At 34.2% G+C, this 25,139-nt stretch overlaps 2 protein-coding genes across 2 annotated transcripts; both read right to left on the reverse strand.

The window, feature by feature from the left end:
- Positions 1 to 981: 981 nt before the first annotated feature.
- On the reverse strand, positions 982 to 15,789 carry LOC133284896 (uncharacterized). Its single transcript, XM_061482031.1, has 20 exons — positions 15,499 to 15,789; positions 12,988 to 13,081; positions 12,794 to 12,866; positions 12,355 to 12,477; positions 11,415 to 11,542; positions 9,284 to 9,433; positions 8,164 to 8,307; positions 7,686 to 7,749; positions 7,212 to 7,525; positions 6,511 to 6,642; positions 6,220 to 6,375; positions 5,679 to 5,786; positions 5,020 to 5,145; positions 4,746 to 4,866; positions 4,528 to 4,653; positions 3,461 to 3,595; positions 2,862 to 3,004; positions 2,529 to 2,693; positions 1,330 to 1,647; positions 982 to 1,182 (listed from the first exon to the last, which is right to left on the reverse strand). Exons 2-20 carry the CDS (start codon positions 13,036 to 13,038, stop codon positions 1,102 to 1,104), a joined length of 2,658 nt encoding a protein of 885 aa, XP_061338015.1. The 5' UTR covers positions 13,039 to 13,081; positions 15,499 to 15,789; the 3' UTR covers positions 982 to 1,101.
- A 4,481-nt stretch (positions 15,790 to 20,270) lies between these two features.
- On the reverse strand, positions 20,271 to 24,926 carry LOC133284913 (LRR receptor-like serine/threonine-protein kinase RPK2). The gene is made up of 2 exons (XM_061482050.1): positions 21,453 to 24,926; positions 20,271 to 20,702 (listed from the first exon to the last, which is right to left on the reverse strand). Exon 1 carries the CDS (start codon positions 24,705 to 24,707, stop codon positions 21,522 to 21,524), a length of 3,186 nt encoding a protein of 1,061 aa, XP_061338034.1. The 5' UTR covers positions 24,708 to 24,926; the 3' UTR covers positions 20,271 to 20,702; positions 21,453 to 21,521.
- Between the last annotated feature and the right edge of the window lie 213 nt (positions 24,927 to 25,139).

Genomic DNA, 25,139 nt, shown 5'->3' on the forward strand with positions numbered 1-25,139 from the left:
CCGTAAAAAATCATCCCAAATCCATTAATATGCGTACAAGACATTTAATTTGAGTTTTTAAGTTTCTCTGACGTTAGTTACTAGAGTAAATGCAAGTTAAAAGGGACAAAGTGATAATCTTATAACAACAAAAAAGGGCAACAAGATCAATCAGGCATTTTTGGACCCTTCCATTAATGCTGTAGAAAATAAATATCTCATAAAACTAGTCACCGAAATATAGTACATTCACCAACATATTATTTCAGCATGTAGTAATATATACTACCCATAATAGATATGTAAGGTGGTATTTGGTTGGGAGCTTTTCAGCGGATATCTATATTTCTAAAATATGGCTTTTAGAAACATCATGTTTGTTTCAACGTATTTTCACCAAAAACTCATCTATCCAATTTGTATAGAATTATGAGAAACATAAATATCCGCACTGTTTAGAAACCCAATTTGAAGATGAGATTTTTCGAAAAACCGATTATCTGACTTTTAATGCACTGTTAATTTCATAAAGTTACCTAATTTTCCTAGTAAAATTTTTCTTCACCAAACAACTTTTTTTTACATTTTTCTACATATCTCACTTTATCTATCTTTCCAATCATTTCTCTATCTATTACGTTTTCCTACTATTCTAAAAAAAAATTCTCAACCAAACGTCCCTTTTAAGAGTTTATAAACTGAGTTTATAAATATAACCTATCCTTATTATCTATATCTTGTATTATACAATTAATTATGTTATAATTTATATTTCAAATAAATATTCTATTATATTCTAAACTAATCTAAACTAAAAAGTTATATACATTTTAAAAAATGTAAATAAATAATTTCAATAATAGCCTCCGATTGTGAAATTCACATCGAAAAACAAAATAACTGTAATTTACGAGCAGGGAGAACTTTTTTCAGAAAATAAAATATTTTTGGCTTAAAAACTTCTTTTTTCAATTCACGAAACCAAAAGGTAAAAGAGGTAATATGATACTATAATTAATATAATATTAGAATAAAGAATAACAACCAACCCAACATTAAGTTTTAGTAAATGATAAAACAAGTACTTAAAGATGAATCAGTTTCTCCTCCAAAACATCTTTGTTATTTCAATATTTTCAGTTGCTCACATGTACAGTGTAACTTATGCCTTTCTTCGATGGTCATATTGGAATCCCTGGATGACTGCAAAAAACAAAGAAAACCAATATATAAGGGTTATTATGATTTAAGAAAAACTAAATACGTTGCAAATCAATAAGAATTCTTGCAGTTAAGTAACATTTAAAAAAACAAACTGCAATCAATACTGTTCATCAAAGTTTAATCTACCTGTAACAAATGTATTTCCTGTATAATGTAATCAATGTCTTCTTTGACTTCAACCATAATCTTTCGCAATTTTTTATCCTTGTGCATCGCAATAAGTACAGAAGCTACAACATCCACCTTAATCAAACAGTTGCTTGTATGTTGAGTGCAATTATCAGATATAGGTGTCAAACTAGTTTCAGTTATAGCTGATCTCATTGTCTTCAATACAAGACTCATCAGTTTATGGCACCGACCAAACAAAAGAAAACAAGGTTCAAGATAATAAAGCAGTATGGAGGAGGAAGTGCGCTCCTTGTCACCATCTTCTGGAACGCACTGTTGTGCAACGATGAAACACATAGATCAGTTAAAAACACCATAATTAACTCATGTAAAAAATAAAATAAAATACACTGATATCAGTTAAAAACACCATAATTAACTCATGTAAAAAATAAAATAAAATACACTGATTTGGGGGGGGGGGGGGGGGAAGTAACAGAAGAAACTTACAAAATGCACTAACCAGTATCAGAAAAGCAAATATACTAGGAATCTAAAAAAAGTGTTTTTTTTTTTTTTTTAAGGATAAGATTTGATAAATGCTTTTAGAATTACAAATGTCACTATGAGAAAATAAAAAAAATGCTTCTTCATTATCTGTTAAAAATAATAACTTTGAAGTTCAGAGGTAAGTTTTAGATACCCCTCCATGTTTTATTACATGGAAAGTTCAGCCATAAAAAAAGAATCAAGTCCTAGGCCAATAGTAAGGGGAGAGCACCCGTAGAAGGGTCAAGTTGCCATTATTCTCATGAATTGTCACCTGGCTAAAATCGCAATGTTGATATCTGTTGTTGGTTAACTCGAAAAACCATGACCAACAAATGAAAAATCACCTAAATCAATCTCATCAGAAAAGTCAAGCAGAATTTAGGAAGTATTCCCCTAATTTCCTTTAATGTGTCTCAATGACATTTTGCAAGATTCCTCATTTCTTTCTAAAAGTTGTCAATCAATACTTCAAAGATGTTCTAAACATGTTGACTTCCAAAACAAAAACAAACACAGAAAAAAAAAAATATTGCCTACAAGATATTTTACTTTTAATGTAAAACATGATAAAAAATAAAGATACATGTGAAATAGGGAGGCTTCAACTTAGCTTCAGGCATATATTTGTCGTTTTACGAGAGGAATTTAGACAGTATGCTCACCTGTATAGCATCCATCAGATATTCCAAAAGGTGATGGCCTAGAAAGGTAATGCTTTGCTCAGAAAGTCTTGAGGGCTTGGGCTTTGACTCGAAATCGGAATCGGAATCCAATGCAACAATCATTCTTAAGAGAGAACAATTGTTATCCAAAAAAGGCTTTAGCACCTATGACACAATATGCCAGTATAAGAACTCGTGCTTCTAGAAAGTCTCAGTCTCTTGATGAGCCAATAAGAAGCAGCAAATAAGAAGCAGCAGGAAAGTAACAAGGGAAAACAAATGCTCAAACAAAGAAGAAATCTCAAAACATAGCACACAATTAAATCAACTCACTATTTGTTGAACTATTATTTCCTCTGTCATCTGTAGAACAAGAGAATTGTTACCCATCTGTACCATGTATGAGCAAAGTCTAGTTGTCATGGACCTCAAAGTTTGGCGGCGTGGATCACTCTTCAAACCAACAAAACTGACATCTGCAAAATTAAAAGGGAATAACATTTTTCATGCCAGAAGACTAGGTAGGTTAAAAAGATTGACAAGCATAACCAATTCAATCATCCTAAATAAATAAATTTAACTTTTTCTTGGTCAAGGTCGAACACAACTTACCTAAGTAAAGTACAAATATATATCAGTGACTAGATATTTTCCTCAACATTTAAGAAATGTTATATACATATATATGGATAGGTTATTCTACCTACCTCTTTTTCTGCCTACCTTTATCTACCACTCCAACATAATTAGATTAGAATCTCAATTACTTTTATCATTTCTCTCTCCTATTGAAATTCTGATCTAATGGTATTAGAGAGTGGTAGGCAAAGGTAGATAGAATAATATATATATATATAAATATAAAAAAAATGTAATCTAGCAGCTATCGAGAAGCAAGATATAAGTGGTAGAATAAAATCTTTATACATTACCAGGAGAAACTTCGAAACGCAAGACAAGAGTGACGAAGACATTCAAGAAATCTGTAACTTTTATATGTCCAGCTTTATAGGCAGAATCGAGAACATCAATGGTCCAAAATAACGCATGGGGATCTAGATCAGGACCTACAATATGTACAATCAAAATTAATATCCATAAGCTTTAACCCAGAAATTTGTATCTGAATCCTACTCAAATGGCATTAAAAGTACTGGTGCTGGATGTGAGAAAAAAAGCAGTGTACAAAAGTATCATCCATAGTTATAGCTTACCAGAACATTTATTTCTCATAAATCATAATGTCTTTTTAGGGATCTCTCCCCCAATGTTTTCGCATGAAAATTATGGCTACAAGATTACATTGAGCGAAAAAGTGCCAACTTCCAAATCAACATACAAAATTTCATCAAATATAAACTACATTTTAAACTTCTAGTTTGAATAGTCCCAACTTTTTTGTCTAACGTCAGGCATAAAAATATATAAAAAAATAATGTTTATCAAGACAGACAAATATTAATCTTTCTTTTTTGATGAGACAATAGAAACATTTTAATAGTAATTTTTTAGGACACAGCCTAAAGGTACTTTTCAAAAAATACATGAAAGTAGTTTGACTTCTACGCTATATCTCATGTTCCCGGATAAAAAAGAAGATATAACTAGAAGAAAATGAAGTATAAAGTTGGAAATTTATTGTCCTCAACCAACTATATCTCACATTTGATTTATTCAATGACAGCCTTTTCATTCAAGTTGTATGTTTACTTTTAGGGAAAAACTACTCTCATGTTGTTGGAGACAAGTTTTCTTTCCTACACACCTATTGATTTCCATGTAATTTTTTTTTTATGAGTGAGTGGGTCCCACCCATGGTTGTGCCTATGGTAATTGCAAGCCTTTTAATAACTCACCACCATGTATCATTATAAAATTTAAAAATATTCAACATCAATTATGCTAAAGATAACAGTCAAAATATTAAGTAAAGGGATATGGTAAACCAAAAAATAATAAGAAATCAAGTTGAAATTTTAGACAAGCATCAAAAGCTTACTTAGGCAACAACAAGCCATTGACTTTAAAAGAGGCCAGTCCAAATGAGAGAAATAGGAAACACAACACAGAGAGAGCTCTTGAGATTCTCTAGGAAGCCTGAGAAAAGGACCACAGCATATATGTCCTGCAAGATGAAAACTCAATGCAATAAGGGGCCAAAAAATAACCATGTGAATAGTGTTCCATTAATAATGATGCCAACATGTTCATGTTTACCTCCTTCTCGGCAAGTACTATAAAATTCTAGCAATGAGGACTGCAAGTTGTCATATGTGCAAACAAGTGATGGATGCACTGGAGCATTTTGTCCAATGTGGAGTAGAAGGTGCAATACAGCCTGTAATGGAGAAATGAATATTTCATGGACAAGAAGATACCAAATTGGAGATTTAAGATAATAAATGCAAAAACACACTAAAATCTCTACAAATTCTGTCAAGCTAAGGAATTTCACATAAAGAACTGCTTTTCAAATTAAAATAACAATTACCTTGGAGCAGACTGGGTGATTATCTCTGAGCTGGATCAGTAAGAGAGGGAGCTCTCTTGTCCATGCAAGTAAAGCATCAACGAATTCTGAATTTTCTGTACTCTCAAGGGAATGTGTGTTTGCGACCTAGATTTGAACCAAAGTAAAAAAAATACATATAAATTTGAAAAAGAGAAAGGAGGGGGTATGAATAGTTTTTCATAAGATTATCCAAGAGTCAAGAACTTTAAGGACGTCTTGGGGATAGAGATGAAAACCAAACTTACATGAGTTATACTACAACCGCAATTAGGAAGAGGGGAGCAACCAACAACTTGGAAAGTATATTCCCACAATAATATACCCAAGGCAGTAGTTAATTTTGTTGAGTACATTAATTAGAGCCCAGGGTCGTTAGTAGCTATTCATAATTGCCACTAACGGAGGTAAAACCTACACAGGGTATAGTTAGTGTATACAAGGGAAACAGTCCCTATTGATGGATGCTTTTTTGGAGATTTGATCGTTGATTGAGGTATTCTCAATGTGAAGGGAAAAATCTCTTGTGAAGAGGATTACCCTTTAACTTATTCTTTGAACATTCATCAATAATATATTCCCTTTCTTTCATTTTCTGTCCCTTTCCATTTTCCTCTTACCCCATTATTGGCGTTTCTTACCTTCAGGGATGCAGAGATGTAATGATTTAGCATATCTTCAATTGCAGAAACACAGGCCAATTTCAATGAGGAATCTGGCTTGCTTTCCCTGAATGTGTGGGTAAATGCCTGCAAGGGCCACAAATTCCATGTTACATTAGCAACTTGGGAACTTCTATAGAAAATAAATAAATAAAAAAACATAAACATAGTACTAGAAAATATGAAACCAAAAGATTAAGGTCATTTTTCGTTTATTTTCTATTTTCAATTTCAGTTGATATGTTGTCACCAATAATTATGAAAATGCCACCTTATTTTCACTTTGTTTTTCCCCAAGTATTTGAATTTGAAATGGTGTAAACAAGTTGTTTTCACCATTTCCTTAACATCTTGGGAGTAGCAAACAATGCGAAAACATGTGACATTTTTGTAATCATAAATGAAAACATATCAATTCAAAATGTAAACAAAAAATAAACCAAATGTCACCTAATGTTTAGAGAATCAGAATATTCAATAAAAAAAAATTAATATTCAGAAATCATGTAGCCAGTCAAACCTTAAGAAGACAAGATGGCCAATTTTTATTTTTTTTTGAAGAATGATGAGATGTCCAATAGGTTGCCCCAAGAAACAAAAAATTTGGAATAAAAGGAAGGAGCTGAACTAGATGCTTTTCCCAAACAGCAGTACCAGATTGTTTAGCCCTGCAGAGCTGGATGCAAACAATTCCAGTCAAATACAAATGTAGAATGACCATTATTTTAAACTTTGTTAAACTTGAAAGTTAAAAAGACTTTTTTTTTTAGTACAAAAAGTTAAAAAGACTTTATTGGTGTATATTTCAAACCTTCCCAAGGAGAGCATTTTCAATAAATTCTAGAAATTTCTTCATCAAATCAGGATGGAGACAAATCCATTCATTTAATTCAAAAAATATTTTTGCAATGACCATGTTCAAGTCAAGCAACCTATCACAATCCTGCAAAGCATAGGAAGAAAGGATTAGTTTATTTGAAAGTAGAAGAATATCATAGTCCTGCTGCTCCCCATCTAGTGTGCCAAAAGGAAGACGATCTCTACAACACAATAGAAATGGGGTAACCCACCACAGACTAATTTATAGGTGTAACCTGAATTTTTTTATCTTTTAACATACTAGGCCCTGGGATACATGGCCCAGATCCTTAATGTAAACATTTAGTTATGCTTCCGCTTTATCTTCGGAAGTCTTTATCTTTTCACTTACGCAGTTGTGTGATACTCTCTACCTAGAGAGGTTGTTTACATTTTACAAATGTTTTTATATTACATCTTAAACTCTGACATGGCCACTCGTGTAAGAACCCTTCGGGGTTTGAAGGATTAACAATGCATAAATCCACCTATCACGTGCTAAAATTCAAAATCTTTTTTGGTAGAAGATTGGGATGATAAGGATCAAACCATAGACCACTTGGTCATAAAAGCTCTAATACCATGTCTTGTACTAACTATCCCAAAAGGTTAAGCTATTAGGAAAAGCGCATGAATGATTTTATATCTAAATACCTTTTCCGAGAGATGATGCACTGGATTCAGAGGAAAAAGAGGATTTAATTTCTTCAAGAATACAAAAGAAATAGTATCATCCCATACAACCACATCGGGTTCAGCTTGGAAAATGGGGAATTTTGACTTCTTACGACGAGTCCAATACACAAATGACCTCACTATAAGATCTATGCTGTGAAGAATGGATGCCAGACAACCAAAGGACTTCCCTTCAGGACTTGCCAAAGCATTAACTGATCGAATAAATTCCGTAAAAACATTTATTAACAATGACACTAGATTCTTCAGTTTCTGTATGATATGAGAAAAATCTACACAAACAGATAAAGCACATAACTTGTCAGTCAAATAATTATCAACATAAAATTTTAACCAAACCTTTTACATATATGAAAATTATGCATACTCATACAACACCAGTCAATTAGATATTTCATTCAAAATCTAAAATATATTTTGAAGTTAACATACCATTATTACAGCTCATAGACTTATCATCTTCATAAGCATGCGGTACCCTTAGGCCCCTATCATCCTATAAAAATAGGAGAAAGGATTAGAAATAAATTGGAGAAGGAAAAATGAAGCTGCATAAATCAATGGGAAAACAAAGCAAGTAGTTTCAGATGTTTCACACAACAGAAAACTACCAGGGCCTGAAAAGCCATGAATTTAATCATAACTCCCATGCTACTTATAGTTCATATAGTTATCCAGCTAGTAATGTTTATTATGATTTGAGCAAAAGCTTGTAAAGTAGTAAATGCTTCCTGAGCAAAAGATAAAATTTCCAGATGCACATAATTCAACCAGTTAAAGCAAAAAGTTGCTAAGAGGAAATAAAATGACAAATGATAGAGATTGCCAAAAGAGGCTTGTATCATGCATAGAATTACCAAAGCTTAAAAAGACTCACCAGTGCATTCAAAGTTATATGAAAACAAGGTACCTTATTATGCAAACCAGTTTCTCCTTTATTCCAGGGGAGGAGCATCAAGCAGCGAACCAACCCATCAAGAAAATCTTTTAGTTTTCCTTTGTCTTGTAAATAGTACTGGTTATTCTTTAGAATATCCTCATAATTCTGAAAAATCTGTTAACCATGCAACCAACATTACAGAATTCTAAACCCCAAATACAGAAATATGACAAATAAAAATATAGGAACGATACAAACTCAAAAGCAGGAAAGGTTTAAAGAATAGAATAAAATTACAGACAAGGAAATAGATAAAAAGATTATGGCACAGAAATCAATTATGAAAAACCATGGGAAAAAGAATTACAATCATAGTGTTCATTTCGCCAACACAACTATGAAATAAATTGAGGCAATATTCTTTAAAACGCACTGTCAAATCTGTGGGAATTAAAAATAAGAATAAATAACACCCCATTAAACCCTGACTACTGATGGTAGGGCTGAGGGTAATTCTTGAACGTAGGTTTACCCTTATATATTTGCAAAAAAGTTCTTTCTCAAATTTGAACCCATGACAAATCAGTCACAAAGTAGCAGCTTTACCGCTGCTTCAGGATTGCCCTCTTGAATTCAAAATAAGAATAATAAAAGGAAATTGAAAATAATAATTCCCCTCGAGTTTTAAGCTTTTGTCAAATATGAGGAACACTGCACAAAGTTCAATCAAATCTTAGATATATATTGAAGCATGAGGTAATGTTTCTCTTCCTATTGTTAGGCAAAATTTCAGCAAAGAAAATACTTTAAAAATTAAAGAGCCCTTGCATGAAACTATTTAATAACAAAAGCTTTGTCATCATGTCAAGAAATAAATAAAAGCTTCATTAAGAGAAAGGAGGATGCAAAATCCATTTGGTTTTTAGATATATATTGAAGCATGAGCATGTTTCTCTCCAGCAAAATTTTAGAGAAAATACTTTAAAATTTAAAGAGCCCTTGCATGAAACTATCTAATAATAAAAGCTTCATTGCAAAAAGGATCAGCAATTGAGAGGAGACCACAACTACTGCTATTGCCAATGGATCCAAAGGGGCAATTCTAACATAATGTTAAAAGAAAATTTACAAAATGGACACATAATATCACTTTTTCTGCATAAGAGGAAAAGGAAGGAGGATGAAACTCGATAACAAGGCTTAAGAAATTAAATGCCATGATCCGAACGTCAACCGCAATATGTGTCGTTGCATGAAAAATGTAAGCCATCAATAAAGAAATGATCTGCTGCTGAGTACCCTACAAAATATAGGGAAAACCAAATAACAAAATAAGGTGGATGAAGTATAGAAAAGAGTAATCTTCACTGTAATAATATAATCATAGGTTGCATAAAGGGAAAACAAATTAGATACCCAAAATCAGAATTCGGAACCAATGTGGATAGCAAACAGCTTCACAGGGCATAGAGTATTACAACTAGACATCTAAAGCATCATAGATTAATAACCAGAAGGCAACATAACAAAACAGAAATCGTAACAAAAAAACCATCATTTACCTTCACGCAAGAGAAAAACAGATCAAACATCACTCTTTCAACACAATCTTATGCCTTTCTTTGGTAACACTACAATAATATAATAAGGACAAGGCTCTTTAAAGTGACAGGTAAGAGGGTATCCACCCATAAATTCTAGTTGGTTAAGATCAAGATGCACTTTAAACTAAATCAAGCATGGATACACCCTTAATTGCTTAATTTAGAGACAAACTCACTTTACATGAGCTTTTTCCATGTAATATACACAACACATGGTAATCTGTATTAGTATTAGTGTCCCATAATAAAATACAACCATCCTAAATCGGGAAGACATAATGATGTACCACCCACCACCCCACACCCCAAGGGAAAGTTTTAACTTCTATTTTTACAACAACCCCCCCTCCCCGTGACAATTAAGGAAAGAAGTTGAAGGGATACAACATCAACATCAACAGCACCTTTAACCCAAGCTAATTGGGGTAGTCATAGATTATGAACCCAAAGAAGTTGAAGGGATAGTGACATATAAAAATAACCAAGTTATTTTTTGAGAGGCTGAATATTTTGAGGGGGCGTTTGATAAAGGAGAAATTTTTTTGTTATTGGGAATCACGATTCCTGAGAATATACAAGGAGAGTGAATTTCCCAGGAATGTTACCAAAAGTTGTTTGGTAAGCCAAAATATTCCCAAGAATGTTGGTTCAAGTTTCCTCATTCTATGTTTTGTTGATTGTAAATGATTCCTGGGAATGTGGGCTGATTTTACAAAACTGACATTTGATGAATTTTTGAAAAGAATTTATAATGTCACAAAAAGGTCAAAATGCGACGTTACAAAACTAACATCTGATTTTACAAAAAAATTGATATTAAAGTAGGGTTATTTATGTCCTATAATTTATGAAAAAGTTTCCCACCAGGTGAGAATCCAAGAATAACGCCCACCTGGGGTTATTATTTCAAGGGATTTTTATTCACAATTTTGATTCCCAGGAATCTCATTTTCGCAGAAAAATTTTAAGAATCCTTGTACCAAACGTGGGTAACTAGGATTTCCAATGTGAGTTTCCTAAGAATCTAAAATTTATCCCAAACTGCCCTTGAAGTCAGAATGTCAAAGTATTACTAAAAAAAATACTCAGATTGATTTTAAAAGGATTGGAAACTAATAAAATTATGCCTGACTGAAAACAAATACTATATATTTGAGTTTCTTTCTAGGGGATTGAAAATTTCCCCGCAAATATTGTTACCAATCCAAAAAGAAGTCAGAATGGCTCAAAAACATTTATTTTTGGGCGGAAGAACAGTTTTGCGAGTAGGGTGGATTATAAGGTGCTTTAATATTGTGCTCATTCTGCTGAAGTGTGGTTAATATGGCAGCAGTATGATTCCAGAAACTTTTAGCCATAAATTTCTTTATCCCCACCTTTTCTGGGCCTTGTAGGCTTTTGGTCAAAATAATTTTAAGGGTGCTTCTACTTCTAACAAGTAGAAGTACTGGACTGCTCTTTTCAGGTTATTCACTCTTTCATTATTTTCTTCTCTCTAATGTCCTTTGCAGCTTTAGGAGCACACTTATCCTCATGTTATGTATATTTTGTTTACATGAATTCTTTTATCAAAAGGGAGGAGAGAAAAAGCAGTTAGAATATTTTACCATTTCAAATGACAACAGCAACTTCTCAATGCGTAAGAAAAGTAATTTAAATTAACAAAATAGAAAGTACCTCTTTACAGCCAGGGAAAATCACCAATTTCAAAAGATCATACAATGATTTTCGAACCACTTTATCATCATCAATAATGCGCTCACGAAATTTTTCTACAGCAGCATACTTGGGCAACATCAGTTCTGCTGGATTTTTTATGAATAAATCCTTAATACCGATCAATGCATATATATTTTAACGGGGGAAGAAAGACTATTAATATGCAGACCACTGAATTTAAATGAAAACTCGAATGCTTGACAGGATTAAATATAGCAAATTAGCAATAACGTCAATTCATGTTATTACAGCTCAAAAAGAGTAAGAATATATTGGGAACCAAGACCTTCGAAGAGATCATGGTGTGCCATTGCCCATTAAAGTAACTTTTGGAGGATACAAACAATAAAATTAACCACCATGTTAACTTTCTTATCAAAGATTTTGAAATAATGATTGATATTGACAGGGGGTTCATGGTCCATATTTATTTGGTTTGAGGCTTAAACTTGAACCAAACTGACCTCTATTGATCCCTAAATTCTAAAAACAGAACAAGAATCAAGGTTCTGGTTCGGTGGTTTGGTTCCAAACCAAGGTTCATTGTTATTTCAATTCAGAACAATGTTCTATTAATTATAATTAAAAAAACACATTGTAACTGTAATGCATAGAATTATCTAAGTAGTTCACACATTACTCGTATTCCCTAAAAAACAAGGTAGTAGCCAGTACATTACTATAAATTGGCTTCTAACTTTAAAGGTTGTCAAATAACCAAATAAATTAACCTTTACTTAGCCGAAAGCTTCTGTCCAACTCAGTTTATCAAAGCTAATGATTTTGAAAATTTTATTGGTTTAAATACTAGAACATGTACCACTGAGATTTAATGATATTTCCATGCACATTTAGAGGCAATTATATAATGACAACACATTCAACAAAATAAATATACCTCTACGAACTTTTGCATTGTGATGAGATGTTTGCTGAAGAAGTTCTTTTAAAGTCAAACCTTTCTTGTTTACAGGTAAACCCCCCTTCTCTGCTGCTACACTCTGCTCCGGCAGAACAATTGCTGGTCAAGATGTGTCAGTAAACTTATTCCGTGACATTAGTTCTTGTCAAGCCAATCATAAATAAAACAAGTAAACAAAATTTTCAATTTCACAGATTTGTCTAGCATTTTAAAAAGGAAAAACTACGGCATATAACAAAAGAAATCAGTTCAGGTAATATGTTTCATAAACAAAAACAAACAAGTTATTAAGTATGTACAACAAATTTTACCATATCTCTTGCATTTTGCCTCACTAACACAGAAAGCAGTAAACGAACATGTCAAGAACAAAACCTAGGTAAATTTTGGAGCAGAAGGCATGTAAACTTAGTACCTTTAGATTTGATTTCGGTATTTGTTGTATTCTTAGGCGGTGGCAGTTTCCTCCCAACCTTTCGTCTTATTTTCTGAAAATTTTAAGCAAGTAACACGCCGATAAGCGTTGAAAAGCTTTAAAAAAAATCATGAACACAGTTACACATGCAGGCAAGTGTACAACAGAATAATGCTAGGGCACACAGAGGTAACCTTGAAGTCGACGCCACGCTGTTTCATCGAGTTGGCTTTAGAACGAGTCATCTTGGGCTAATGAGAAGACTAAAAACGCAGAAGCGGCAAAAACCTGAGTTAGATTAGCGCCGTTAGAAAGGAGAAAAAGAGAGAGAAGAAAAGCAGTTGTGACTGAATCGAAACAGTAATCTTTTGTAGATTCACAATACTATCTCCCGCGGGCAGTGGCGGAGCCAGACTCCAATTTTAGCTAGTGCCAAAAAAATTTGCATATCAAATGACAAACAATAGTTATAATTGAAACAATTAAAACATGACCAATGTTTAAGGAATTAAATTGTATTTTAGCCTAAAATTAATAGCTCAAACTTTTGATCAAACACCTTGTATGCGATCTGACAAGTATTTCAAATGATGAAAATAAACAAATTACTCCGTGGAGAATTAACAGCATTTATAAGCATACATCTCGCAAGACCGGGCTGAGTTTGGACAGGAACCTTCATAGCCTCAAAGGGGCAGAGTGCAGGTGTGCAACATCAGTAATAACCTCCGCAGATGCGGAACCAGCAAGGTAGATCAAGGTCTTATACTTGCTTGCATACTCTGGACCAGCAATATCAGAATAATACTTCTTAAAGAACTTATAGAACCCAAACTTGCAAGTTGCAAGCACCCTGTGCAATGTAACCGAGCAAGGTAGGCACCTGGCCGCGGAAAAAGCCCTTGAATCCCTGTTCCTTGAGCAAAACTCCAAACCCAGACACGAGATGCTCTTGTACTTAACAGGGTCAATCTAAAATTGATTATCAACTCAAGTAATCCTACTAACAACCAAGTAAATAATTCTGATTCCAAGAGCATAAAAACTAGACCTCAAAGGAAATCGCAGATCTAAAACATGATGAAGCGAAATGCTAATAAAAATAGCACAATCTGAGCATAGGAAGCTAGATCGAGAAAGAGAGAGAGACCTAAGTCTAGTCGGTGGAGAGGAGATTTTTTAATTTTATTAAACGTTTTAATTTTATTTTTTTTTTGGAAATATAGGTGGGAATCGAACGCACAACCTAATACAATCTATCCAAAATCCTCACGCCAGACTAATCCTAATGGCTTAAACATTTTAATTTTTAGACAATGCCAAATTAAACCTAAAACCCTGGTCAAATTACAATTAATTATCTAAAATTATATAATAAATAAAATTTATTGAAAGTCAACTGGTGCCAAGGTACCAGTTGGCACCAATGTGGCTCCACCACTACCCGCAGGTAACCACGAAAGTATGCTTTTCTTAGGAACGGTTAAATCACACAATGGTAAATTAAAAAGAGTATAGGTAGAGAAAAAGGATTGCAGTGTCACTATATTTTTCTCCTCACTACACCACACTCACCCATATAAATAGGTTTAGAACCTAAACGTATAAATAGGTGCCACATAATTCTTTAATAAAAGCATTACAATCCCTGTGAGATAATCAAAGCTCCTTATAACTAGTTGCTATTAGAGCTTCTACAAATGTTAGCACAAGAAGTAGGGCCACAGCCTCTGGCTGCCCTATCAGTGTTTATTTTAACCCATCATTTGTCAAGAGGATGCCATCATAGCACCGCAATTGAGATAAGCAAGGTTTCCAAGCAGGAATGCTTCGCAGATGTTCTTTGACAACCTGATAATATTTTGAGCAATAATCGAGTTTGTGGAAGACCTATTACCTGAGTCATGAGCAATTTTATTTCTCCAATTCAAATACTCCAGCAGATTAAAAAGAGCATCGTCCTCTAGTTCCCTATTGCTGCATTATTTCCATTCTGATTAAGGATATACTTGTCCAATCAGCTAGCGAAGTTGAAAAGAACGTCTGCCACCCATCACTTGGTATCATTAACTGGTTCCACACTTTTTAAACTTTTAGATATAGATGATTTTATTTTGGAATTCAAATTAAAGTTATTTTTATCTTTTATTTGTGTGTCCTCTTAGTGTCCACTACTGCGGAGAGAAGTACACTGTTGGGGATCCAATTCTTATTGTCCAAATGTATAGCGGTTCATTGGCATTTCTAAATGGTTACTCTAACTCCAAGCATACCTTCAGTTGGCTGGAGAGGTTGAACATGCTTGTTAAGGGTGCTGAACCCTTATAGGGAAACAGAAACAGAAACAAGAACAAGAAAGAGAACCAAACAATGACTTTTCTGTTATTACTTCAATGAATATCACACCGAATACAATGGGTTCCTTTTATTAACTAACCTCACCGCTAACTATCACTACAATTCCACATCAGCACTTATACAACAGAATGCTCCTTATTGACAATGACTACCCTACCCTAACTGTATTGACTCCCTTTCCCCCTCTGAATTCTCCGTAAAATGCTTCCCCCGTAATCCCATTTGAGTATTCAGCTTAAAATCCATTAAACCTTGAACAAATCAAACACAAAAACCCCTTCTGGGGCAAACTTACAAAAAAAGAAAAAAAAGAACGATACTAGTAATAATAAGGCAGTAAAATAAACCTCTTTTTGGCGCAGGAAATGTCACCACGACCACGAGCTGATAATGGGTACTGGAAGAAGAAGAGAAATGGCACCGCAGTAAGGGTAAAGAACGCAGAATCAGAAGAGAAGCGAGAAGAAGAAAAAAATATCGATGTGATACCAGATGAAGTAAGTGAGACTGTGAGAGTGTGATAGTGAGAAAGAAACCTGAAGAATGAAGGAGGTTGAGCACAAGTAAGCGGGTGTTTGGGAGGGGAATTTTCTGAGATTTTGGGGAAAGTGATAGCTATTTACTCACTGTGCTATAAGGTTTTTGAAAATTAATTTGGATTTGGGTTTAGTCGCTTTTTTCAATTAAGATAAGAATATCACCGAATGGATGATTGGATGGTATTCTTGGAATTTTAGATGTTGCAAAAAAATTATACTTATTTTTAGGGATAAAATTTCAGTAATATTTTGGTCTATTAAATAATTTTTTTATAATATTCTTGTAAAAGGGACTTTCCTATCATATTATTATAAATCATGATTTTCGGGGAAAAAAAATCTATCATCTACCAAAAACATCCTTCAAGTTTCAAAAGTTAATTATATAATATATATTTTTATAAATTTTTAATTTATTTTTTAAAAGATTAATCTGTAAGTTAACTTGTCTCGACCAGCCCTTAACATGTTTTTTTTTTTTTTTTTGATAACAAGCCCTTAACATGTTTTAACACACTCTAAACGGGGCATGTTGAAATGGATTAGTGGGTTAATATGTAAAATTTAACTTGACTCATTTTGACAGATTGACCGGTTGATCCATAGAATTTAACCCATTTTGACATCTATAATAATGTTTAAATTATTCTAATATTCAAACCCAACGGTGACCTTCTTCAAAGTTTACAAATAATAATAATAAGTGTTCCGTTATCATAAAATCTGGGAACAAGGAAACAATCACATGGGATGGGATGCAAGTCACGTGGCGTCACATCTGGTTTTAACGAGTGCACCTACGGCTAAATAGTCTGATTAGTAGTCTAATATCACCATGTTTTGTATTTCCTATGGTTAGTATTCAAAGATGCCATTTACCAATTCCATTCTACACTCAGGAGCTTGTGGTGTATTGATTTGATAATAATAATATCAGCAAGTCTTTGACTATGTCGATTTTACTTTTACAAAAAAAATTAACAATTGTTACCAGCGACGCACTAGTAGAGGTTTTTGAGCCATCCAATGTCAAATTCCAAACATTTTACCCATTTAATTTAAGGATTCACTTTTTCTGCCGTTATTGCAGATAAGTTATCTGCAGTAAGCAATACGACGTTATTTTGGGACAGAAATTATGGTGTTTTTATAATTTTAATTTATTTTAGGGTTATAATAGCGTTTATATTTATAATTTTTTAAGATTTCAATACCAAAACGACGTCGTTTTGGGAATAAATACAGATAACTTCTCTGCATTAACTGCGAAAACATTTATCCCTTAATTTAATTATGGATAATACTTTTCTTATGTTATATGAGATAAAAAGAAATATTATTTCGTATCCAAACAATAAATAAGAGAAAAAAAAATTAAGGTGTGTTTGGTACAAGAGTATTTGAAAGATTACTGATAAACCTTATTTGATAAAGTAAATTGCCATATTTGGTAGAAGAAAATAAAATACAATTCCCAGACATTCTACTTTTACCAGTAATACCATATACAAAGAAAAATTACTCTTTATAATGTGGTAATTCACTATTCCAACCGAAGGAAAAGCAGAATAAGAATTTTTGAGACTAAAGTACCCCAACACACATAAAAAGGTAGGTGTGGTGTCATTGTACTAAATGTTTTAAAAAGTTAAGGTTAGTTTTGTAAAAACATCATATATTAGCAGTAATATTTTACTAACAACCAAACATATACTCAGTAAAATTATTAAATATTTCCGATAATATTTATGTCTATCAAACAACTTTTTTATATCATTCCAGGTAAATTGGATTTCTTTGTATATTACTGGAAATCATGATTTTCGGACACAAAAAAACTTTTCTTGTACCAAACATACCTGGTAGGAAATCTTATGGGATTGTGTATAATTTTTTTTCAAATAATATCCAAATCTTAACCGTTGATTTTCGTCATCTAACGGTTATATTTATTGGGTCACACTTATTAATTAATTATTAATTCTAATAAATTATAACCGTTAGATTGACGTAACTCAACGGTTTAGATTTGATAATAACCCGTGGGTTAACCCACCCGTAACACATTTTAACCCACTTTAAACGGGGCGGATTGAAACTGATTAGTGGGTTAATATGTAGGGAAAAAGATTTCTCATGTTGCATGAGAAATCTTCTCTCCTACCACTCTCACTTCGATGTCCGTGCCAATCACTTTTTTATTTTTTATTTTTTTTCTTTAAGGTGGGCCTCACCCCTTTCTCTCTCTGTAGGAAAACTTGCATTTCTCATGCAACATGAGAAATTGCAAGCCCTAATATGTATAATCCAACCCGTATTGTTTTGGCGGGTTGATGGATTGACCTATAGGATTTAATCCATTTTGACACGTCTAATAACGATTAAATTATTCTAATATTCAAACCCAACGATGACCTTCTTCAAAGTTTAAAATAATAATAATAATAATAATAATAATAAGTGTTCCATTATCATAAAGGAAAAATATTTGTCCTTTTAAATGACACAAATTGTGTCATTTTACTCTCACAAAGAGGTGGGATTCACACCTTTATATTTTTTTGTCCACTCATTCCTCCTTTATCTATTTATTTCTCTCACCTAAAATGACACAACTTTACATTCTTTGAAATGATACACACTTTTCCCTTTTCCTCAAATCTGGAAACAAGAAAACAATCAGATGGGATGGGATGCAAGTCACGTGGCGCCACATCTGATTTTAACGAGTGCACCTACGAGCTCATCTTTGGTACATTAGTAGTATATACTACTTCCGTTTAAAATCTAACACATGTATTTGAGACCTCACTTTTTTTTATTACATGTCTGGTATTTGTTGTTTGGTTTTGATTGGAGGAATGTATAAAAAATTGGGTGCATCTGTAGTATTGTAGAAATTTCCTGCACCTACGGCTAAATAGTCTGATTAGTAGTCTAATATCACCATGTTTTGTATTTCCTATGGTTAGTATTCAAAGATGCCATTTACCAATTCCATTCTACACTCAGGAGCTTGTGGTGTATTGATTTGATAATAATAATAAGGAATTTATATTTGTCATTTTAACATGACACAATAAACTAATTTACATACACAACATTCTATGGGACCCACACTTTTTAAAGAAAAAAGAAAAAGAAAATTATGGCACGCAAAACGAATCTCTATAACATTACACAATTATTTTTCCTACAACATCACTCTTGTAAAACCCTAATAATAATATCAGCAAGTCTTTGACTATGTCGATTTTTCTTTTACAAAAAATTTAACAATTGTTACCAGCGACGCACTAGTAGAGGTTTTTGAGCCATCCAATGTCGAATTCCAAGCATTTTACCCATTTAATTATGGATAATACTTTCTTATGTTATATGAGATAAAAAAAAAATTATTTCGTATCCAAACAATAAATAAGAAAAAAAAATTACAAGTGAGAGAAAAAATTTTTTGAACCCATTTAAAAAATATGAGTATAAGAAATAATACTTTTCTTATGTAACATAAGAAAAGTATTACCTTTAATTATTGGATTTGGTGTTTATCATGTTGTAGGAGATAATTTTTATCTTTTATACAATAATAAAAGTTTGTGGGACCCTTGTTAGGTCATGTAAGGAAAAGAGAAAATATAAGTCCTAAATAATTTTATATGTGTATATGAAATAATTTTATCTCTTACAATATAAGAGATATTAAACCCTTAATTATTTTGATAAATTATTTATCAATTTAACGTGAGTCAATCGCACAAGGGGAGTGTATGTATTAAGTCACACATTGTTCCTACGCACAATTTGTGTAAAAACCAACTTGTGTATGCCCTATATCGCGCTATGTGAGATGCGCATGATGAGACGTGCACAACTTGAACGCGTATTACTAATATAACGCAACATTGAACACGCACTACTAATATATCGCGACACATGACTGACGCACACTAGTTTTTGCACAAGTTGCGCATAGAGAACGAGAACATGCACAACTTGAACACATATTGTCAGAATATACATCTTTTCTCGTTAGATTGGTAAATGGCCTGTCAAAAATTTTGAACCAGTAAATAATTTCTAATTTTGCTTTACATGGGTTAAAAAAGCCATAATATGATCGTCATCAACTACTTAAATAACTAAATTCTAGTACCATTATTTTTCTGCATATAAGTTGGGAAAAAAGTATGTATCATTTTAAAAGATATAAAGTTGTCTCATTTCAAGAAAAAGAGAAAGAGATAGACAAAGGAGGAGAAAGAGTTGACAAAAAAAATAAAAATGTGAGTTTTATCTTTTTTATGAAAATGAAAAGATATAAGTTATGTCATTTAAAAAGATAAACATTTTTCCCATAAGTTGGATATTTAAACCAATTTAAGATTAAGAAAAAGTTACAAACAAAAATAACAACTAAGCCATTAACAGCAATTTTTCATTTCAATCATGATTTAACAAAATAATAGAATTGGGCAATGGATGAGTTGTCAAACCATGTTTTTCTGTCTACTTTCTATTTACATGTTGGAACCCAAAAAAAAAAAAAAAAACATTAGATCCAAAAACATCCTATTTACACCTTTGGGAAGATTTTGACAAAGTGGCGATATTGCACTTTTGGCATTTCTCTTGCTCAGAGACTGATATAAAACTCAACATTTCTAAAGAATGATGACAGTTGCTTCGTCACTACGTCATTAAAGAATTTTGGATTTTTCAGAGTTCCCAAGCGGTCACCTAAAAAGCCCTCCAAAATGTAAAAAAATCATAATGACCATCCTTCAATGCAAATGAAATGGTATTCACAAACATGCATCTAGCGGTTAATGCACATCTTCTGATAGTGTGAAAACTGTTAGCACAAATGTGAAAGGAGGTAACACAGGCTTTGTAGTAACAGCTCATGTGTTTTGCCATTATGATATCAGATTCCTTATTTCCTAGTGGCAAGAAACAATTGTTCATGAGAAGCTTCGCAGCTGCTGGACCTGTAACCTTTTCTTGCAAGTTATCTGTCCAACACATAAAAATGTTAAGTATCAAAAATTGAAGTTTAATATGATTAGGCACATTAAAATATTCACAGTATGGGCACAATTTGTTGCTTCTATCATAAAGGCAATAAGTTGTCAAAAATTGTATACAACTTTTAAAGTAACCAGCCCATATCAAATACTGATATCAGATTTAGGCATTTAGCAATGTAATAAGGGCAAAAGACAACACCGGTGCACAAGACTCCAAAACTTGTTAGGGTAGGGGTGAAGGTCGATTTTTATACGGCCTTACCCTTGCATTTTTGCAAAGAAACTGTTTCCCATATTCAAACCTGTAACCTTCTGGTCACAAGAAGTAATCTTACCACTGCTTCAAGGCTCACTCTTTATGGACAAAATGTCAAACTTCTTTCTCAGTTTATCCCCTTTGAGATGAGATATGTTCAGAGTTTGGATTCAATAGAGAAAGGGCACAGAAGAGATTTAGATCAAACAGGACAAAGACACACAAATATTAGCATGTAATTAATATTAGAGAAACGGAAGATGAGAACAATTATCTTAAAGGATATTCAATATCACTGTTCATTACATTAGATTTTTATTAATTCAAAATACATAAGTGCAGTTAAAGAAGGTGAATGGTTAAGTTCCATGTGTATATGGATCATAAAGAATGATTATTTTAGCAGTATGGCACACAAACACTAGCATCAGAAAGATAAGAGAAATTAGCATAAGTTGTTTATATATGATATCACTTACCTGAGTCAATAGTTTCAAGCAAACAAAAGCAGCATTCCATTGCTGATCAGTATGATCTGCTCAAAGTTTTCAAGTTTTCAATTGTTTCAATTTCTCCAGAACCTGCTTCATGGAAGGTCGAATAGAAAGAGTCTCTACTGTGCATGTTAATGCAAGCTTTAAAAGCCCCAACAACTTTTCCTGAGGGCCTGTTTCCCACAAAGCAGATGAAAATAGCTCAGAACAACGACCTTCAGTCATTAGCAGCTCAGCCCATGGTACAATATTGAATCCATTTCCATATTCAGAAAATGATGGATCAAGTGACCTTTTTCCAGACATCAATTCTAATAACACTACACCAAAGCTATAAACATCAGCTTTGTCAGAAACCCTGCAAGTTGTGGCATATTCAGGTGCAACATAACCAAATGTGCCTGCCACATCAGTAGTAGCATGGGTCTCAGATACCTCAAGTAGCCGCGCCAAGCCGAAATCTGACAAGTAGGCATTAAGATCTTCATCAAGTAAGATGTTGCTAGGCTTGATATCCCGGTGAACTATGCGCGGAACACAAGAGTAATGAAGGAAAGCAAGGGCCTCTGCTATGTCTTTTGCAATTTTGTAAATGACTGGCCACTGAACATTTTTCCCTGACCTGTCATGTATGAAAGCTTCAAGGTTCCCACCAGAAAGGTAGTTGTAAATTAAGAACATTTCAGCCTTTCCTACATAATAGCCAATAAGAGTCACAAGATTCTTGTGTTGAATTCTCCCTAATGTCCTTATTTCTGTTTCAAATTGTTGAATGCCTTGAAATCTACCTATGGACAACCTCTTGATGGCAACAAGAAAACCTGAAGAAAGTTCTGCCTTGTAAGTTGAGCCAAAGCCACCTCTGCCAATTAGATACCGGATGCTGAAATTTCCGGTAGCTGTGACCACACTGTCATAACTCAATTCTATTGGAACATCTTGAAAAGTCACTACCTGTCGCCTTCTAATACTGCTAAGCCGACCAAATTTACTCCTTCCAAAAAAGATCAGCAATACTAATCCCAAAAGTATGCAGAGAGCCACAGAAGCAGAAGTGACCACCACAATGACTAATGTACTTAATTTTCTGTGCCTACGCAAATTTTGGACTTCAAGAGGGACTGGAAGAGAAGCAGGTGAGTCAGAGTACGGATCAGGGCAAGAGTGCAGATGTTTATTCCCTTTATAGGAATCACAATCACTTGGGTGTTGAAGATAAGGAATATGACCAGAAAGATTGTTGAAAGAAACATCTATTTGAACAAGATTGGAAAGAGCAGAAATAGATAAAGGTATTTCCCCAAAAAGGTTGTTGTGATTTAGCAAAAGAATTTCAAGACTTGTGGCATTCGACAAACTCGCAGGGATTGTTCCAATTAGAGTATTGTGAGACAGATTCAAGACAGCAAGGGAAGTCAATTGACCAAGTCGGGAAGGAATTTCCCCAGTTAGATTGTTCCCACCTAGAAGCATCCATTTTATGTTTTTCAGGTTTCCCAACTGATCAGGCAGGGATCCAGATAGTTTGTTTCCACTTAAATCAAGACGCCGAAGCATCGTGTAGTCACCTATACCAGGTCCAATTGACCCTCCAATCTGGTTGTATGCTGCTTCAAAATCTGTCAACTGCAGACAGTCCAGAAACAATGCCTGGGAATTCCCACTGGATAGTTGGTTCACACTCAAGTTAACTGACAATGTTTTGAGGTCATTACAGTTTGAAACCAGTTGGTATGGTAGAGTTCCATTGAACATATTATTATTGAGAAACAGCATGTAGGAGACTTTGCGGTCTGCAGTAAAAAGATTACCTTCAAGAGAGAACAAAGGTAAGGATCCCACAAAACTGTTCCAACTGAAATCATGCCTAACAACATTAGTTTCTTCAAAACCTGATCCAACGAGTGCATTCTGCTGAAACCTCCAAACAGGAAAATTGAAGTATGCATCATTAATACCTTCCAATTCTAGGAATGCAGGGTCTGGAGGGGCAGAGATGCTACTCGCAGGACAGCTTTCGTTCCGAAATCTTGGAAGTATGCCCGATATATTATTCCTACTAACATTGAAGTACATCATACAAGGAACCTGAAGCTGCTGCGAAGGCAAATATCCCACTAAATTGTTAGAACTCAAATCCAAGAAAGTTAAATTTCTACACCTCCCCAAACTTTCAGGCATGACACCAGTAACATAATTCTGTGCCAAATTTAGTACTCTCAGAGAGCATGAATCTGTCCAGCCACTAGGCAACCTTCCGCCAAGATTCGCTCTTGGTGCCCACAGAACCTGCAAGCTCGAAAGCAACAATACTTCATGAGGAATATTCCCAACAAAGGCATTGAACTCTCCTCTAAAGCTATCCTCCAAGCTTCCCTCATCAACCCCGCGATCATCAAACAAATCAGTCAGCACAAGCACAGACAATTTCAAACAATTGGCAAGCTCTTTGGGGATCCTTCCAGTCAAGCTATTTCTAGAAACATCTAGAACTCTAAGTTCAACAGCATAACCAATCTCAGGAGGGATTCTACCTTCCAAGATATTCCCATCAACCAAAAGGGTCCTCAAGTTTCTACATTTCCCAATCTGTGGTGGAACCTCACCAGTCAGAAAGTTGTGGGACAGCTTCAAATGGTTCAAGGAATCACAACCACCCAAACCATCCACTACAATCTTACCAGAAAACTGATTATTCGATAAATCAACGATTTTTACATTCCCAGAGCCAATAAACTCACGGGGTATGGAACCAGATAAAGCATTGCCAGAGAGGTTAACAAGGTTAAGAGATTGAAGATAACTCATCTGACTAGGGACTCTCCCAGAAAAGTTGTTCCCTTGTAGCTCAAGAACCTCGAGAACCCGGAGCCTCCCTAAGCTCGCCGGAATCTCGCCGGAAAACATGTTGCCGGGAATGGACAGGACACGAAGCTCTGACAAGTCTCCGACAGAAGGAGCCAATTCACCGCCTTGAAGACCGGTCAAGTTCAGGGCGGTTACTCCGCCGGAGAGGCTTCCGCCGCCGCAAGCGACGCCGTGCCAGCGGCAGAGACTAGAAGAAGAGCGATTGGTCCATCCGGCGAGAAGGTTCGAAGGGTCCGAAGAGACTAAGCGTTTGAAACTAAGAAGGGACAATGCGTCGCTTGCAAACGAAGCATTGAGGGCATTTGCGTGATGGGTAGTGAAGAAAAACACCAAAAGGTGAAAGAGAAGCAATGGAAGAAGACCAAGACCCATGTTTCAGAGAGAGAAAGTATAGAGAGAGCGTGTGTGAAAATGACTTTGGGTTTTCTCAAAGACACAAACTTTGTGGGTTAACCATGGTACCAAAATCTGGGTGCCGCTCAGATCTCGCCGTCGGTGACGTTTTAGCCGGAAAATGAAGCTCCGGCGAGGTTGAACGGGGGTGAGTGTACTGAGAGAGAGACAAGGGAAAGACAAAGACAGCAAATAACGTTGAAGAGATAAGTCTCATTTGGAGCGAAAACGGTAACATTTGTCTTTGTCTCTATTTCTTTCTTTGATTACCGGAAATAAATAAAGGGCTTTGCCTTTATTTTATTTTATTTTTGGATACAGCTTTGCCTTTATTAATACAGTCATGTGTAGGATTCAGCTACTTATAAAAAAAAAGCACAGAAATATATATATATATATAAAAGAAAGAAA

The sequence above is a fragment of the Gastrolobium bilobum genome, unplaced genomic scaffold (assembly GCF_033153095.1).
Source record: "Gastrolobium bilobum isolate Gb01-03AN ecotype WA unplaced genomic scaffold, APGP_CSIRO_Gbil_v1 utg8437, whole genome shotgun sequence".
Taxonomy (NCBI): Eukaryota; Viridiplantae; Streptophyta; class Magnoliopsida; order Fabales; family Fabaceae; genus Gastrolobium; species Gastrolobium bilobum.

Excerpts from the sequence above, each read along its gene's own strand:
- LOC133284896 (XM_061482031.1), bottom strand. The coding sequence starts at position 13,038 with ATGACTCGTTCTAAAGCCAACTCGATGAAACAGCGTGGCGTCGACTTC. Across the intron at positions 6,376-6,510 it reads AAAATGCTCTCCTTGGGAAG|CTCTGCAGGGCTAAACAATC; the intron begins GTTTGAAATATA and ends GTTTGCATCCAG. Across the intron at positions 3,596-4,527 it reads AATGGCTTGTTGTTGCCTAA|GTCCTGATCTAGATCCCCAT; the intron begins GTAAGCTTTTGA and ends TACATATTGTAG.
- LOC133284913 (XM_061482050.1), bottom strand. The coding sequence starts at position 24,707 with ATGGGTCTTGGTCTTCTTCCATTGCTTCTCTTTCACCTTTTGGTGTTT.